The sequence below is a fragment of the Setaria italica genome, chromosome III (genome assembly GCF_000263155.2).
Source record: "Setaria italica strain Yugu1 chromosome III, Setaria_italica_v2.0, whole genome shotgun sequence".
Lineage (NCBI taxonomy): Eukaryota > Viridiplantae > Streptophyta > Magnoliopsida > Poales > Poaceae > Setaria > Setaria italica.
Window position 1 is genome coordinate 24,308,547 of NC_028452.1, and position 14,317 is coordinate 24,322,863.

The 14,317-nt window shown below is 45.7% G+C and overlaps 2 protein-coding genes across 2 annotated transcripts; one reads left to right on the forward strand and one right to left on the reverse strand.

Annotated features, from left to right (window-relative positions):
* Window positions 1-859: 859 nt before the first annotated feature.
* LOC101769716 lies at window positions 860-4,631 on the reverse strand. The gene is made up of 6 exons (XM_012844933.3): window positions 4,424-4,631; window positions 4,294-4,341; window positions 2,791-3,104; window positions 2,614-2,695; window positions 1,848-2,364; window positions 860-1,194 (listed from the first exon to the last, which is right to left on the reverse strand). Exons 3-6 carry the CDS (start codon window positions 3,100-3,102, stop codon window positions 1,179-1,181), a joined length of 927 nt encoding a protein of 308 aa, XP_012700387.1. The 5' UTR covers window positions 3,103-3,104; window positions 4,294-4,341; window positions 4,424-4,631; the 3' UTR covers window positions 860-1,178.
* Window positions 4,632-4,795: 164 nt separating this feature from the next.
* Window positions 4,796-8,916, forward strand: LOC101770928 (mitochondrial zinc maintenance protein 1, mitochondrial). Its single transcript, XM_004962262.4, has 2 exons — window positions 4,796-5,173; window positions 8,617-8,916. The coding sequence occupies exons 1-2, from the start codon at window positions 4,927-4,929 to the stop codon at window positions 8,691-8,693; spliced, it is 324 nt and encodes a 107-aa protein (XP_004962319.2). The 5' UTR covers window positions 4,796-4,926; the 3' UTR covers window positions 8,694-8,916.
* The last annotated feature ends 5,401 nt before the right edge of the window (window positions 8,917-14,317 follow it).

The following is a 14,317-nucleotide window of genomic DNA, read 5'->3' on the forward strand; positions in this document are numbered from 1 at the left end:
TGAAGGTAGCGGTACAAGTGACGTTGGTAGCGAGAACTTTGTGGGCGGCGTGGGTTTGGTCAAAATTGATCCGACCAATCATCCTCAGCATCCATCTCGCTGTTTTTTGGTCGTCGGAGGGAGGGGAGAAGGCGGCGGTGGCGAAACAGGAGTCCCCACAAGGATTTTTCGTGACCAGCGCATCCCTCTCCAGCCCCTCCAACCTGTCTTTTCTGTTTTTTAGCCCTTTTTAGGAAAGATTCTCACAAATACGCTCCTGGTGGAACCATTTCAAAATCTGGACCCTTAGCTTGGCGCCATCCATGCTGGCGCCAAGCTTACACGTCTCAGCGCTAGTCATCCTGACGCCGACGCCAGCCATCTTGGCGCCAAGATCCATACGCAGCTGCTGACGTGGATGCCGACGTGGCGGGAGCTTGGCACCATCATGGATGGCGCTAAGCCTTGGCGTCGAGCAATTTACCCCATACCTCTTAGCGTTTCGAATGAAACAAGTATAATTATTCCGAGGAGTGTGCAACAAACTATGCTGCGGTTCAATTGGTTAGGACGTGAGCTTCTTATCCCAGAGACTTGAGTTCAAACCCTTGTGTTAAATCTTTTCTCAATTTCTTAAATCAAAACAGAACGCTGTTGTACAGGTAAATTCTTTTACGAAATCTCATATCCTAGGATAATATAGTTCGTGATTTTTGTTACTCTTGCAGCCTCTTTGACATGACGTATGTGAAATTTATACTTTTCATTGTTGTTGATCTGGGAGGGAGAAAATCAAGCAACATCAATCACAAATGCTAATCTGACACTTCAAAAAATCAGGAAAAATCCAAAAAAATATAGAAAATAGCAAGTTGACAAATAAGATAAACATATGTGTAAAAGATCAACCTGCAACATCAATCACCAAGTTGCCATGAGTGCAACATCACAATTCATATAGCAAGTACAATCCATCTCTAGGGCTTCAGATGATACATATATCACATTACATTTACATCCAGCTGACGCAATGGCCTAAATGGTTAGGTGCTCTTTGCATGTTTTAAGCATCTACTCAGCTATAAAACCATGCATTTAACTCAACTGTTGGCACATGATATAATTACTGTATAAGAGATTTAGCTAGTAAAATAAGCCGAGGACCTTCTCTCCAACATTCTTTCTCCTCTTCATGCTTCTCAACACTCATTGATTCTGAAAAAATAATCAGTAGTCAATATTGAAAAGTCCTAAATGAGAACTGAAACATACTGTACAATAGCTTAGATGCATCTACTTCATACTGCATATATACGCTAATCTTTCAGGTTATATATGCAGATAAACATGTATTCTTCTTTCATACAGTAGTATGCCAAATAAATGCATATTTCAAGTTGTTGCACCAGTTTAGCTTACCATGTTAAAAAAAGTAACTAAACCACCAATGATTAGTGGGTACTGCCTGATCCTTTTGGCATGCCAACAGTCCAAACAAATTTTTTATCACAGTAGTTTGTCGTGATACTTCCACATATGCACCATATTTGCAAGAAACAGATTGCAATCAACTACCTTAGGAGCAGTAATAACTTCAAATTAGTGGCATGATTGAAGCACAGAAGCAAATAGCTACCCTGATACTTTCATCTTCAATAACACAAGCAGTTACTCTAATGCTATTTGGCTAAGTTCTTGTACATATCCTAAAGTCATTATTATTCACACTTTTTCATCTCAGATAATTAAGGCATGACAAAGAAGAAGTTGTATATTCATCTCAGAGAATTAAGCAAACTCAAGTAGAACAGATGTCTACATGCAGCTATCTATAGATTAGTTGCAGCACAAGAACTGGGGGAACATACCGAGCAATTTTTTTCATCAACCAAATCAGCCGGACACTTGGGTTTTTGGTGCTCACGAATATTTTTCTGTTCATTTCACTTTGGAAAAGCTCGTTAGCATCGGCTTTCTGTTCATCTGATAGCTCTTCCATGGTGTCCACAATGTCAATACATTTCTCCACCGAGTAGTCTTCCTCACGTCTCTTCTTCTCCTTTATCTTTTCTAGAGTTTTTTCATTCTGATTCTTTCTAAAGTCAATGAAGTCCCCAAGTTTTGCTGCCATCTGACTTTGCTTGCGTTTCTTCCCACCAACAACATCCTGATCCTCTGAATTATGATTGGATGGGGCTGATTGAACTTCAGTGCTTTCTATGCCATCAAGTCTAGAAGCCATGCCATTATATCCAGAGCTAGGTGCTGTGTTATGATTGCTTTGCTCCGAGATACTCCTTTGAGGTGTTGGTTCAACTTGCAGCTCAGTTCTTTGTGGTGGAGGCTCAATTGATGTAAAATTTAAATCCCCTGTGGCCACACTTCCTATTAAACAAACAAATGACCGGCTGAACAAGTTTATTGCTGAACAAGTGAATAATTAACTAAATTGCTGAACATTGGGATAATTAACTAAATTGATGAGCAAGTGAAAAAATAACTAATTGCTGAACAAGTGAACTAGCCCAGGAAGCTCGTACATAAGATTACTTCTAACCGTCATAAGGAAGAACTAGCTTTGCAAATAGAAGTCGTGGCCATTAATGTAAACAGGAAGCAAGATGAAAGAATTACCTGAATTACCTTCATACAATAATTCCAAGCTGTTATATAAAGGAAATGCCTTCTTGCGGAACTTGCCAACTCTGTGATTATCCTATTTAAGTACAACAAAAATGTATGATTGGAAGTTTAGAACCAGAATGTGCCTCTCAAGATTCTAATCTATTTAAGAGAGTAAAAAGACCTAACCTTAATCAACTTCTCCCAACCTTTTGGATCTGCAATAATCATACCCAAAGTGTCGTTCCAGCCAACACCACTTTTCCTGGCTTCTTTTATTATCTTATAGCTCCTTTTTAACTCCTTCTCCTTTTCTTGTACTTGTTGCTTAGTGAAATTTGCCATTGGAAACATATCATTGAATTTATTTGTAATACTCCTCCAACCTTCTGCTGTCCAGCCATTTTGTCCCTTCAACATTGGGAGGTTGGCAAGCTCTTTCAGAATATCCACTAGTCCTTTCTCATGCATGTAGCTCCATGCAGCCCTTTCCGTTGACATGGCTGCAAGAAATAAACAAGATTAGATAAGGCTATCATGAAATAAGCAATCAAGCAAAAACCAGTATAGAAAAAGCAATCGAGCAAAAAAAAAACAATACAGGAACAAACAATCCATGCACACTAGTGCTGACATTTATGCTTCAACTAATTATTGTGGGCAAACCACATTTGAAGGGCAATTTGGTCTCGTAGGGTGCTTCCATCATTGGATTGCACTTCATTTGGGTAGTTGTTATCCCTCTCTAGCAACTCAACATAATCAGATGGATTGATATGATTTGGTTCGTGATCCAACCACCCTTCATCCCCGTTTTGCTCTCTAATGACAACAGTAATCAGATACATATATGTATGTTGATTCCAAAAGGCAACAGTGACATTGACAATTATTTGAGACAAGATACATAATACAACACTGCAGAATGGAAACACCTATTTACAGAACATTCAGCTAGTATATCCTACCACTACTTTGGCCTTGCTCAGCAGGCCAGCGCGTAATGAATGTACATGTTTTCCATCAGAATCAGATGCAGTAATCAGATACATAACTTGACAAGGAATGCTGGTTCAGGTAAGCAGTTAAGCACAGATCGAAACCATGGACGAATAGGATAGAAATGGAAAGGGGCATTGATTGGTTCCTCCAACTAATCTGAACTGGCCAAACAGATGCCAAATTTTGTGGGATTTACTACTCATTTCGAAAACAGATTAAGCAACATAACCCAAAGCCGGTGGAGTGCAAGCAGTGCTAATTGATATTAAAACCTAGAAGGAGAACTCGCATTGAGGTTTCAGGATTACTGACATTGTTATCCGGCATCTGACTAGCTTTCCTGATCCATGTTGTTCAGTAATTACAACGATGAATCAAGAGGCCGACTCTGAAAATCATTTGTCCCATCCTGCAGGAGGTTTATTGGCAAATTCTTGCTTGGACGTGACATCCTCTCCTCTGAATTAAGTAGTGCTCGTGTTGAATTAAGCCAGTAGAGTACAAGCAATGGCTTTAGTATTAGCTGCATCCATGTGCCCACTATTATAATGCTCATCATCAAACAGTTAGTAGTAATAATATTGCTTCATTTTTCCTATTCTTTACAATCCTTTTTTTTTTTTACAACAAGCATGGTACAAATCGTAACAAGCAATTCGGCCTTGGCAACTAACAGAGTGAGAGGCTTACCTAGGCAAACAATGTCCAGTGGAGACGAACAAGGAGTCGATCTTGGAGCTGGCAGATCTACAAGAACTACGAATCAGGAGAGAGGAGTATAACCCTAGGCAATAGGAGAGGGAAAGGGTGGAGAACTCACATATGCTAGCCGAGGAGGAAGATGAGGTGCCGGCGATGTGGTGGATGCGGAGGCGGCGGCCGGGTGGAGCCCGGAGGCGCTGTTGCAGATTGAGACCTCCGGGGGCGGCACAGCAGTCACGGGGAGCGGAGGCACTTCGGAGAGGAGGTTCTTGGACGGGGAGGCGGGGTGGCGGCACCTCGACGCGGAGCGGGTCGGAGCGGCGGCGCTAGCTTGGACAGGGCGGCGGAGTGGCGGCGGCGCGGCGCGGCGCGGTGCTCGCGAGACGCACGGGGAAGCCGCGCCCGATGTGCCCAGGTGGGGGAGCGCTGCCCCGGGGAAAACGCGTGGGTCGGGTGGGCGAGTCCCTTCCCGAGGGCCGAGGGTTTCCAAAGGCGGGTCACTTTGGCCCGTGGCTGATTCCCGCGTGGGCTTCCAGCCTCGGGAAATCGCCGCGCCCTTACCATCACGACACCAGAGGGCCCCGGCCTGACGCGCGAGACCTCCTCTCTGCTCGCGAGAAAATGGCGGCGGCGGCGGAAGGGCTGGCTGCCTACCGGTTGGTGCTGCGGGCGGCGCGTCGGACGTTCGCGGGCGACCGGCTGATGCTGCAGGAGTCGGCGGTGGAGATCCGGCGCCGCTTCGAGGACCACCGCGGCCTCGCCCCGGGCTCCGACGAGTTGGCGCGCGCCCTCGAAGACGCCCGCGAGGCCGCGTTCTTCATCGGCCACGGGATAGTCCAGGCCACACGCGGGCCCTCCGGATCCTTCGGTACGATTCGATACTGCTCACCAGTCATCCCTCCCCCCGCTCTGCCCGCTCGTGATCTAGGGCTTCGATTGGTTCGGAAATTTGGCTTTGGATTCTGAGTAGGTGCGAGTGCGAGTAGGAGGTAAATAGATGCTAGGAGTATGAGGGTAACCAATTCATCCATGGATCTTTGCACTAGTTAGTATACAAGATAATCTACTGCATTTGACTTGAAGAATTACAGCATCTCTTATGTCTGCAGAATGATTACTCTAAAACTCCTTAGATTTCTAAATTGTTATGGCTGTAAGGAGCAAAATTGTTAAAAAGGAGAGTGCCTATTGAACTTGCTGTTTTTGAAATGCGCTGGCTGGCACATTACCGTGGGATGCAATGGATCTTGAATAGAGACTCTCAAAACAGGAATTGCTAAAGGTATTTGGGCACAAACAGGCTTAGTTAATCATGGTTTTATGCAAATTTTGTTGTATCTGTTGCAACTTTCATACAGAAAATTCCACAAACACCACACAAAAGCAAAAACATAGCTTCTTTGGTGATTGCACATACAACTTTTGGCGTATTAGTAAAGGGATTTCTTGAGTAGTTGTAGACAACCCTGACACCTCTATAAGTAGCATCTGCATTTACAGTACTCCAGTATTTCACTCACAAGTCACAACAGATGAGGGGCTTCATTTGACTAGATTGAACTGCCCTATGCCATATTCTGGATTGGTTCACTTCTGTCCAGTAAATTTCGTTAATGTTAGATTCAAACTTATGTAATATGCTGTTCACACGATCTTACCATGTCTGCAACTCAACACACATTTTAGCTTTATCTGAACAGTAAACACTAACCCCAGGGAAAAACATAATCAATTTGGCCTAAGTAATCTGGCATGATAAGAGCCATGGAGCTCAAAAATGATATATGATAGACAAAGATGTAATGGACAGTTGTGGCTTTGCCTTTGTAAATACCTGCAAAAGAAGAAAGCAGGTAAGGTGCTTCAGCTTGATCAACTTTTGTCATAATAGTCTTCAAGTCAATACTATTATTAGTTAGATTAATTACACTGTACCATGAATTTGGCGCTGGCATCATTAAGCAATTCAGTGAGTTACTTCTGTAGGTATACCATGTTATGTCGAAGTCCCTGGACTATCTCCAAGTACTGAGTGTTCTTAATAACCAATTCCATCTTACTTTGCTCTGCTGTTTGTACCGTACACCTCAAAGTTCCATGCCTGTTAATCTTGTCCTTCAAACAGAGTCCAACAGCTTCTCACATACATCACTGGCTGCTGATGTGCACGAACAAGTGCAGTATCATGCACGTGCTGGCATGGGCTCAGTTGCTAAGATGCTAGCAGCTTGCCCTAGAATGGCTGCATAAGCTTTATGTGGGTGGAAAAGTGCAGACAAGACATTTCCTTATATGCTGTTGAACTGGTTCTTGAATGATGTATAATTGGTGACTCCCCAACTCTTGATCTGAACTGAGCGGACAAGTTCCATGGAGACACCACGCACAAACTAATTCACCAACCAACAAGTAAGCAGTGTGAATATATATTCTTTGGGCTTTAATGTGCAAAATGTAACAAATGGCTCACTGAAAGTCTCCCTGAAAGGATTCTTTCAGACCCTTCTTGCGATTTAAAACATGTCATTCATCTTGCATTTTTTATTTAAAAGTATACAAGTCATTCAGCATTTTCTAGGATTTTTCACGTTATTTTCTAAAGTACCCTTTTCATCTTCCGAGAAATGTCACTTTTGAATGCCTACACAACAACGTTAGATTCGTTTCCTGTAGAACTCAATCCTGTATTTCAATATTTGTATATATCTCTTGTCACTCTCCATGGACTTGCATACATCTTTTAGTTACCATTGTCATGTTGGAGGAATTTTTTTTCCTACTGAGGGAAAGAGGAAGTTGGTTTTTCATTTTGCAAATGAAGGGAATCATTTGGTGGCTGACAACTCGCCAGTAACATTTATATAGAACATAGTAATTGAGTTGATAAGTTGAAAGCTGAATTATAGCACAACTGCAAGAGTTATATGGAGTAGAGAAATATTGAGTTATAAGCTGAAAATCAGAGTGTCAGTTCTATTACAGTTATCATACGGATGATGTGCGCAGTGAATTAATGATTATTTGATTACTTGATTAGGATAAATCCTTGCTATACTATAACACGTCTATCACACAAGATAGAAGATGTGACTATTATTATCCTTGAAAAATTATTTACCGCTGGGAACATGCTTGCATGTTTGAACAAAAGTAATTGGAAATTTGATGTTTTATGAACTTTTTAAGGAAAAATCCATTCAATATAAATTGAGCCAGTATTGGAGCATTAGGGGGTTAACTGAATGAAACAAATTACTTTAGATTTTGTGTGGACCCATGCGATACTTTGGGGGTTTTAGAATGGACTTTGAGCTTCCTTCCATCCTTTGTTTCATTGTCTGAAATAATACATAGAGATGTGACTAAAAGGAGATCAAGTTTTTCAATCTAGTGTTAGTCTGCCTACCCTAAGCACAAACTCTTTATTTTGAAGGTGTACTATTTAGGGGTGTTTGGATATTAGGTGCTAAGCTTTAGCAGTGTCACATCGGATATTCGGGTGCTAATTAGGAGGACTAAACATGAGTTAATTATAAAACTAATTGCAGAATCATGTGCTAATTCGCGAGACGAATCTATTAAGCCTAATTAATCCATCATTAGCAAATGGTTACTGTAGCACCACATTGTCAAATCATGGACTAATTAGGCTTAATAGATTCGTCTCGCGAATTAGACTCCATCTGTGCAATTAGTTTTGTAATTAGCCTATGTTTAATACTTCTAATTAGCATCCAAACATCCGAAGTGACAGTTGCTAAACTTTAGCAGGGTGTATCCAAACACCCCCTTAATCTTGTCACAAATGGGATACTGTAAAATTATTTTACCCAATGTGTGGATGACAGTTTTGAGCGTCACTTTTTTCGCCAAATATGCAATAGTTGCACTAACTGTTGAAGATGAACAGTCCAAGATCTATTGATGGATACATCGTATTCCTTGCCCTATTTTGGCTGTAGCAAACAAGCAATCCGCTAGACATTAGTACTGTTTGTTGCATCTGATCCCAGGTGGTCCAGGCCACACACCATGCCCACCACCATGCCTTTGCAGGGCTAATGATGAAAATCTGGTCTTGTATCAGCATCGCTCTGGAATTAGCCTGTCTGGAGAAGGAGAACTATATCACATACAACTTTATGGTCTGCTAAAACAGTCTTTCAATTGCTTTCAGTTTATGATGTGAACTGAAGTAAGGCTTAAAAACTAGACCCAGTTATATTAATAGTTGTTATGCTCTTATATGTTTACATTGTTGTTCCTTTACCGTCCAGTCTGCGATCATAACTTTCATAAATGGCTTTGCAGTTGTGAAGCCCGAGAGCGCACATGCTGGAGCTACACTGGAGGTTCCTTCCGAGGAGATCCTGTCAAAGTTGAAATAGGGGAAAGCACTCGGCTTTACAAGGATTGATACAAAGAACTCACACCCATATTCAGCCTAGTGATAATAAGAACAATTTTGCATCCTCTGGCTTGTAGGATCGTATTACTGGTGTACCGAATAGTTTCATGCATTTTCCCTGTACCCTCCTATTCAGAGCGTTTTTTACAGCACCGAGATTGTGGAGTTCTGGAAGAAAATTTTACTGGAGCGTTTGGAGTTGAGCTGCCGTGGAGTTGGTCATTGTTTGTTCCTGTGTTGTTGCCAAGAGCGTGAGAGGCCGGAGCCACAAGAAACGCGGGTCTCCGTGCTGTTGCGCTCTCTGGCAGCTGGGCGTTGAGAGGATGGATGGCCAAAGAAGGAGACACCCTGACTGTACGTGCTACGACCATCCAAAGGACAGTGGCGTTGGCAGGATTCGTATTCGTCTCGTCCTGGCTACGTGTGCGCCTGTCGCCTACATGCTGTAGATCTCCAGCCTGACAAGGATCGTAGGCCACCGTGACGGAACTGCAACTCTAGCGTTGTTACAATTCGTTTGCCATTCTACAGCCTCTCATTCAGTTTTAGCAGATCAATTTTGTTCAGTTTTAGTAGTGATCTGTTGAGCTAGAATCCGGCGCCGTCTGCCTTGACGTTGCCGCGCTAGCTCCATCGCCATGATGATCCCGGGCGGGTGCCGTAGCCCCCAGGGAACTCGCGCCGTTGGAGCTTTCAGGAGGGTTTCATTCAATTCAAGAAGCGGAGGCATCGCCCATGTCTGGCCTGGGAACCTTGCATTCGCATTCATATGGAACGGACGATGAAGCTCTCGATGGCCATCCTGGGCCCACATGTCACTGCCTCATTGTTGTCACTGCTGTCGGCGACAACAAATGCTCTGTTGCCCATGTCTGCACTGTGCGTGCCATCTTGAGACTTCACTGCACTGCTTGTTCCCTGAAGCTGATGCGTCACGAGTCTGAGTCTGAGTAGTAGGCTTTTATGAGCTCCGAGTGATGGGAGCCTTGGCCGTGTCCTTAGGTCTCTCATGCGGCTACAGAGCTTCACCATGGTTCATGCGTAGATCGATAATAATTGCAGCGCCACGAACTGTATCTTCAGTTTCGGATAACAGTAACAACAGGAAGACTATCCTTTTGAGTTTTGGCCGCACTTGTACATGATTGCTACTGTATTTTACTATAGGTTACCTAGTAGTCTAGTACAGCTGGAATGATGGAGATTTGACTGTCAGGCAGCACCTGCACTGGCATAGTGTCGCCGCGCTGTCTATGCTACAGAACACAACAGCACATACACATACATGCATGATACAGCATTGACGTGCATACATGTACATGCGTTTTTCCCATGTAGTAGTAGTACGTGCATTACACATGCATGTTTCCATCTTTGCTGTGCAGTGTCGTGCAGCACCAGCACCCGCAATGGAGTCACTGTCACCTGCTGCTGACCAATCGCACGCGGCCACAGTGAGCTCACCTTCATGCCTGCTGTTCTTCTACTGCCACCATTACCAAGCAGCCCATTACCAAGCAGCCGACGAGAGTGTGGTTGGTAGCAGCATCATAAGCAGCCTAGCTATGTGCATGATGGGCAGCATGGAGGCCAAGCCAGTGCAGCAGGTTCTGAAACTGGAGAGCATGTGATGTAGAGCTCGCAGCTTTTCTGCAAGTTGCCATGCATGATGCATGCAGCCAGCAGCAGCCATGGGGGTGGTGACTTTGTGGTCAGGGGAAGGGTTAACGTGGTGGAATGTGTAACAGTTCCTCTGGAAGCAGGTGCAGGTCCGTACTGCTACATGATTGTTTACCGGTAGTAAGGTACCCGTACCTCCCTCTCAAAGGCTTTTTTGTGTGACGATGCTTCATTCCTTCCGGGCAAAAGGGGAATCAGTGGTGCTCTTGCGCTTGTGACCCTTGGAATGTTGCGGCGTGTAAACTAATCCGCTCCCTTTGGCGCCTTGTTGCTCTTGGGATTGGACGACGCGGGCAGGCTCGTGACGCATGCCGCCGCGCCAAGCCAAGGTGCAAGCTGCATGGGGCTGCACCTTGATTCTCTGTACACCACCACTTTGTTTGCTGCAAAATAATGCTAGTATTAAGGTTTCCAATGTTGGTCACTACACAATCCCAAGGCTTTGCAAAAAGAGCATGATACATGGTGCAGGCATAACCTTTTTTTTTCTATTTGTTTTTCCGCGACAAAAAGAAAAGATTTTATCATGTGACTAAACTTCTTTAAGCAAAATGCTTGGGAAATATGTTGGTGCAAATTGAACTCTTTTTTTATCGGCCACGCTTCATTTTTCTTTATACCATTATAGAGTGTACTATATTCGTACCTGGTGGAATATAGAATGGGTAATATAGAATAATGGAATAGAGCTGGTGGCCTCTCAAGATCCTCTCACAGAGCACAAAACAGATGGCGCACGGCCGTGTGCATCCCCATCAGCACACACATACACTAGTCAGGTTGTTAGGATATATATATATCGATACAACAAACCACTTCCCCCGCGTCAGCGACTTGGGCAGCGCTCGCGTCGCACGTTGCCAACCCCTCCCACTTCCCTCCCGTCCTACCACCGTCGGAGCACGCCCCCGAAAGTTCGGGCGGCCGCAAGGACGAAGGTGGCAGGGCACTCCTCCCCGCGCCCTTCCTCTCCCCGGTTGCTTCCTCCCTCTCCTCTTCCCGGTCGTTTTCTCCCTCCGCCGGTTGAGGTCGCCGCCGGTGCCGTTGACCAGATCCATCCTCCCGCTACCGGATCTGCCATGTCCCTCATCGGATCTTCCCTATGTCGCTGGGACTGGCCTACTTCCTCAGAGCCGCCATGGTCGGCCAAACCCTAGGTGGGTCCACCTCCATGCCTGGTGCCACCACCTACCTCAGGCGCCGGGTGGCTGCCCGCAGCGGCGGCGGCGTGGGTTAGGCCCCCCGGCGTGCGGCAGCACGGGTCGGGCTGCCCGGCATGTGGGTGGTGACGGTGGCAGCGGGTTCCTCTGGTGCCCTCCCTGCTGCCGACGGTGGCTTCTTCCCCTTCCCTCTCCCTCTTTCCCCTCGCCCCACACCTTGGTCGCTGGTCGCTTTTTTCCTTTGCCGGTCGGGGCTCCTCTGGCCGGTTCCTCGCCGGATCCGTCCACCCTAGCTTTGGATCCACACCCTCTTCATCCAGATCCGTCTCCTCCGAGCTCAGGTTGGCCGTTCTGTGGCTGCCAGTGAACTACTGCTAGGTCATGGTGGGCGGCTCTATCACCGTCGGGCTCCTTGCAGTGGTTCTTTACCGCTGCCGCTAGTGGGCTGCCTCCACTGGTCATCCTCCGAAGCCGCCGCCACCAGTCATCATTGTCGAGACTCGGGAGCCACCGCCGCTGCCACTTGTTATGCAGCCCGTTGTGATGCCCTTGTGCTCCTGGATACTTTCCATCACCCCTTGGTCGTGTAGGTGCCTGTTTCTAGTACCGCTCTTGGTCGTGGGGCTGTCGTGCCCATTGGTCGCTCTGGTGACGGGAGTTCTAAGGCATATGCCCCCACCCTTGATCTACTGGCGCTTCTCCTCAGGTTGCGCTGATATGCCTTCACCCCTACTTGGCCACTCTTGCGTGACTTGTCTCCGGCTCTGCTCCCCGCTGGCTGTGGTGTTAGGGTCGAAGGATGGGTTCATGGGTCTTAGGTGAAAACCTTGCGCAGCTTGAGCCGGTGCACACTATGGCGACGTCTGAGGATGTTATTTGTCTTGTTGGAGGAATTGTGATGACCCTAACCTTGTTTCCCTAGGTGAAAACTTTATCTAGATGTCTAGACAGGCGATGGCGCCGTACAATGTGCGTCATGTCCTTCTTGAAGGCATCATCCTTTGGGAGTTCCTCGTGCTCTTATCTTGCCTTCATCTCGGGTACCCTAGCCGATTTCGAGTCTTTGCTTCTTGCATGCAGGGTGTTGAAAGCTTGGTTGTAGCTGTTTTGGGCGTCGGGCGACGATGTGCTCCTTCATGGCTTATGGAGCTGAGGTGGTCGCTCTTTTGTCTACAAGCTTGTCTGGTGGCTTGTCCCTGGCAAGGATCGGGCTTTTCGTCCATCCGTTCTCACCGGTGGTCTTCAGGCGTGTCTTTAGGTAGTTAGGTGTGGGGTGGGTGAGGTTTTCTTTTCTTGTGCTGTTGGTTGTCTGCAATTCTTGTGTGGCATCCTGTAATTGCATTTTAGGATTTTCTTGAGACTACATCGTTATATTTCTGCTCTTCTTCTTTATGAAAAAAATGCACGTCTTAAAAAAAGTTGTTAGGATATACATTAATCAGTGAGCCCTCCGTGAACTTTGGACCTTGCATAGGCCAAAGAGCACTGCATGAGCCACACACAAACAATAATTCAGTGGCCGAAGCTAGCCATCCACGTACAACTTCTGCATGCGTCCAAGATTGGGGCCTGGATGGCCAGCTTGTTGCGAGTTACCTTTTTCCATTGCCCTTGTGTGGACAAGCTACAACAGGACACCACAGCAAAGTGAATGTGTAAAACCTTCCTAGCTATGGACCTCTAGTTGTTGTTGTTGTCGTCGTCCCTTTTATTCCCATTGGTCATTAACAATTGCAAACCGTAGTGCCCCTGGGGTCAATATTGTACCGTGCACAAGATTATAGTGATAAGACCTCTCTTGCATTATTGTGACATGACCTTTTGGGCTCTGGTTTAAACCAATCAGTATCAAGAATTCAATTGACCAGAACTTGGAGAGATTTTAGATAAATGTATTGGTGCCTTTATTTGTAACCTTTTGCCCAAACTATGCCACAGCAAACCTAAATGTCAAAATATGAGTAAATTCTCTATCTTTTTCCCATCAGCTCAGTTTTTTTTGTTTCAACTGGCTGGGCGCATACAATTGGTATCTGGCATTTTATTTCAAAAAAAAAGTATCTAGCATAATTAATTAAATAAAAAAGTTACCCACTCTTGCTCAACTCCTGAGGCCTAAGGGAGCAAGCACGCGTAATGGTGTTGAAGTATCCCTATATCAAGCTAACATTTCGGTGCAAGTGCATCCAACTCAATACTAAATCTCAAGAGTTCTTGAAACAGTCATGGGGATGCAAACAAGTAACAAGAGCATGCATGAGTTTTTTTTTATTAAAACTCCCACTGCTCAGAGCCCAAACAATAACTGGTAAACAATATGCTTTCACAGGCCACAAATTCGAGCACCGATTCAACGGACCGGATTGTCTCCTTGTGCACGCCGTCCCTTTCCCGGGGAGCTGTTGGCATCACGTACCGATCCGATAATGCAACGGCGACGCCGACGCGCATCATCACGCATGTGTACTACGCATGCACGAGCGAGGAGTCCATTTCACAATTCCAATCTGATTCTGATCCGACTGGACACAAGTCTGAGGGTGCGTTTGGTTGCCAGGATGAAGTGGGACGGGACGGGACGATCCCACTTCGTCCCGCGTTTGGTTGGAGGACAGGTGGGACGGGGACATCCCTACGAGGGAATATACCCTCCAGATGCGGGATGCCCCCGTCCCACCAATACGAGCGCACTGGGGCACCCCACTTTCACCCCCGTCACACGCCGTCTGTCCTCGCGGGAAGTCTCGGGCGAGCGCGCGGGCGA

What these genes read in the sequence shown, in the direction of transcription:
- LOC101769716 (XM_012844933.3), bottom strand. Translation starts at nt 3,102, where the DNA reads ATGTCAACGGAAAGGGCTGCATGGAGCTACATGCATGAGAAAGGACTA. An exon ending in GTTGGGAGAAGTTGATTAAG is followed by an intron (nt 2,696 to 2,790) that starts GTTAGGTCTTTT and finishes GTACTTAAATAG; the next exon opens with GATAATCACAGAGTTGGCAA. An exon ending in ATTGTATGAAGGTAATTCAG is followed by an intron (nt 2,365 to 2,613) that starts GTAATTCTTTCA and finishes TTTGTTTAATAG; the next exon opens with GAAGTGTGGCCACAGGGGAT.
- LOC101770928 (XM_004962262.4), top strand. Translation starts at nt 4,927, where the DNA reads ATGGCGGCGGCGGCGGAAGGGCTGGCTGCCTACCGGTTGGTGCTGCGG. An exon ending in CGGGCCCTCCGGATCCTTCG is followed by an intron (nt 5,174 to 8,616) that starts GTACGATTCGAT and finishes ATGGCTTTGCAG; the next exon opens with TTGTGAAGCCCGAGAGCGCA.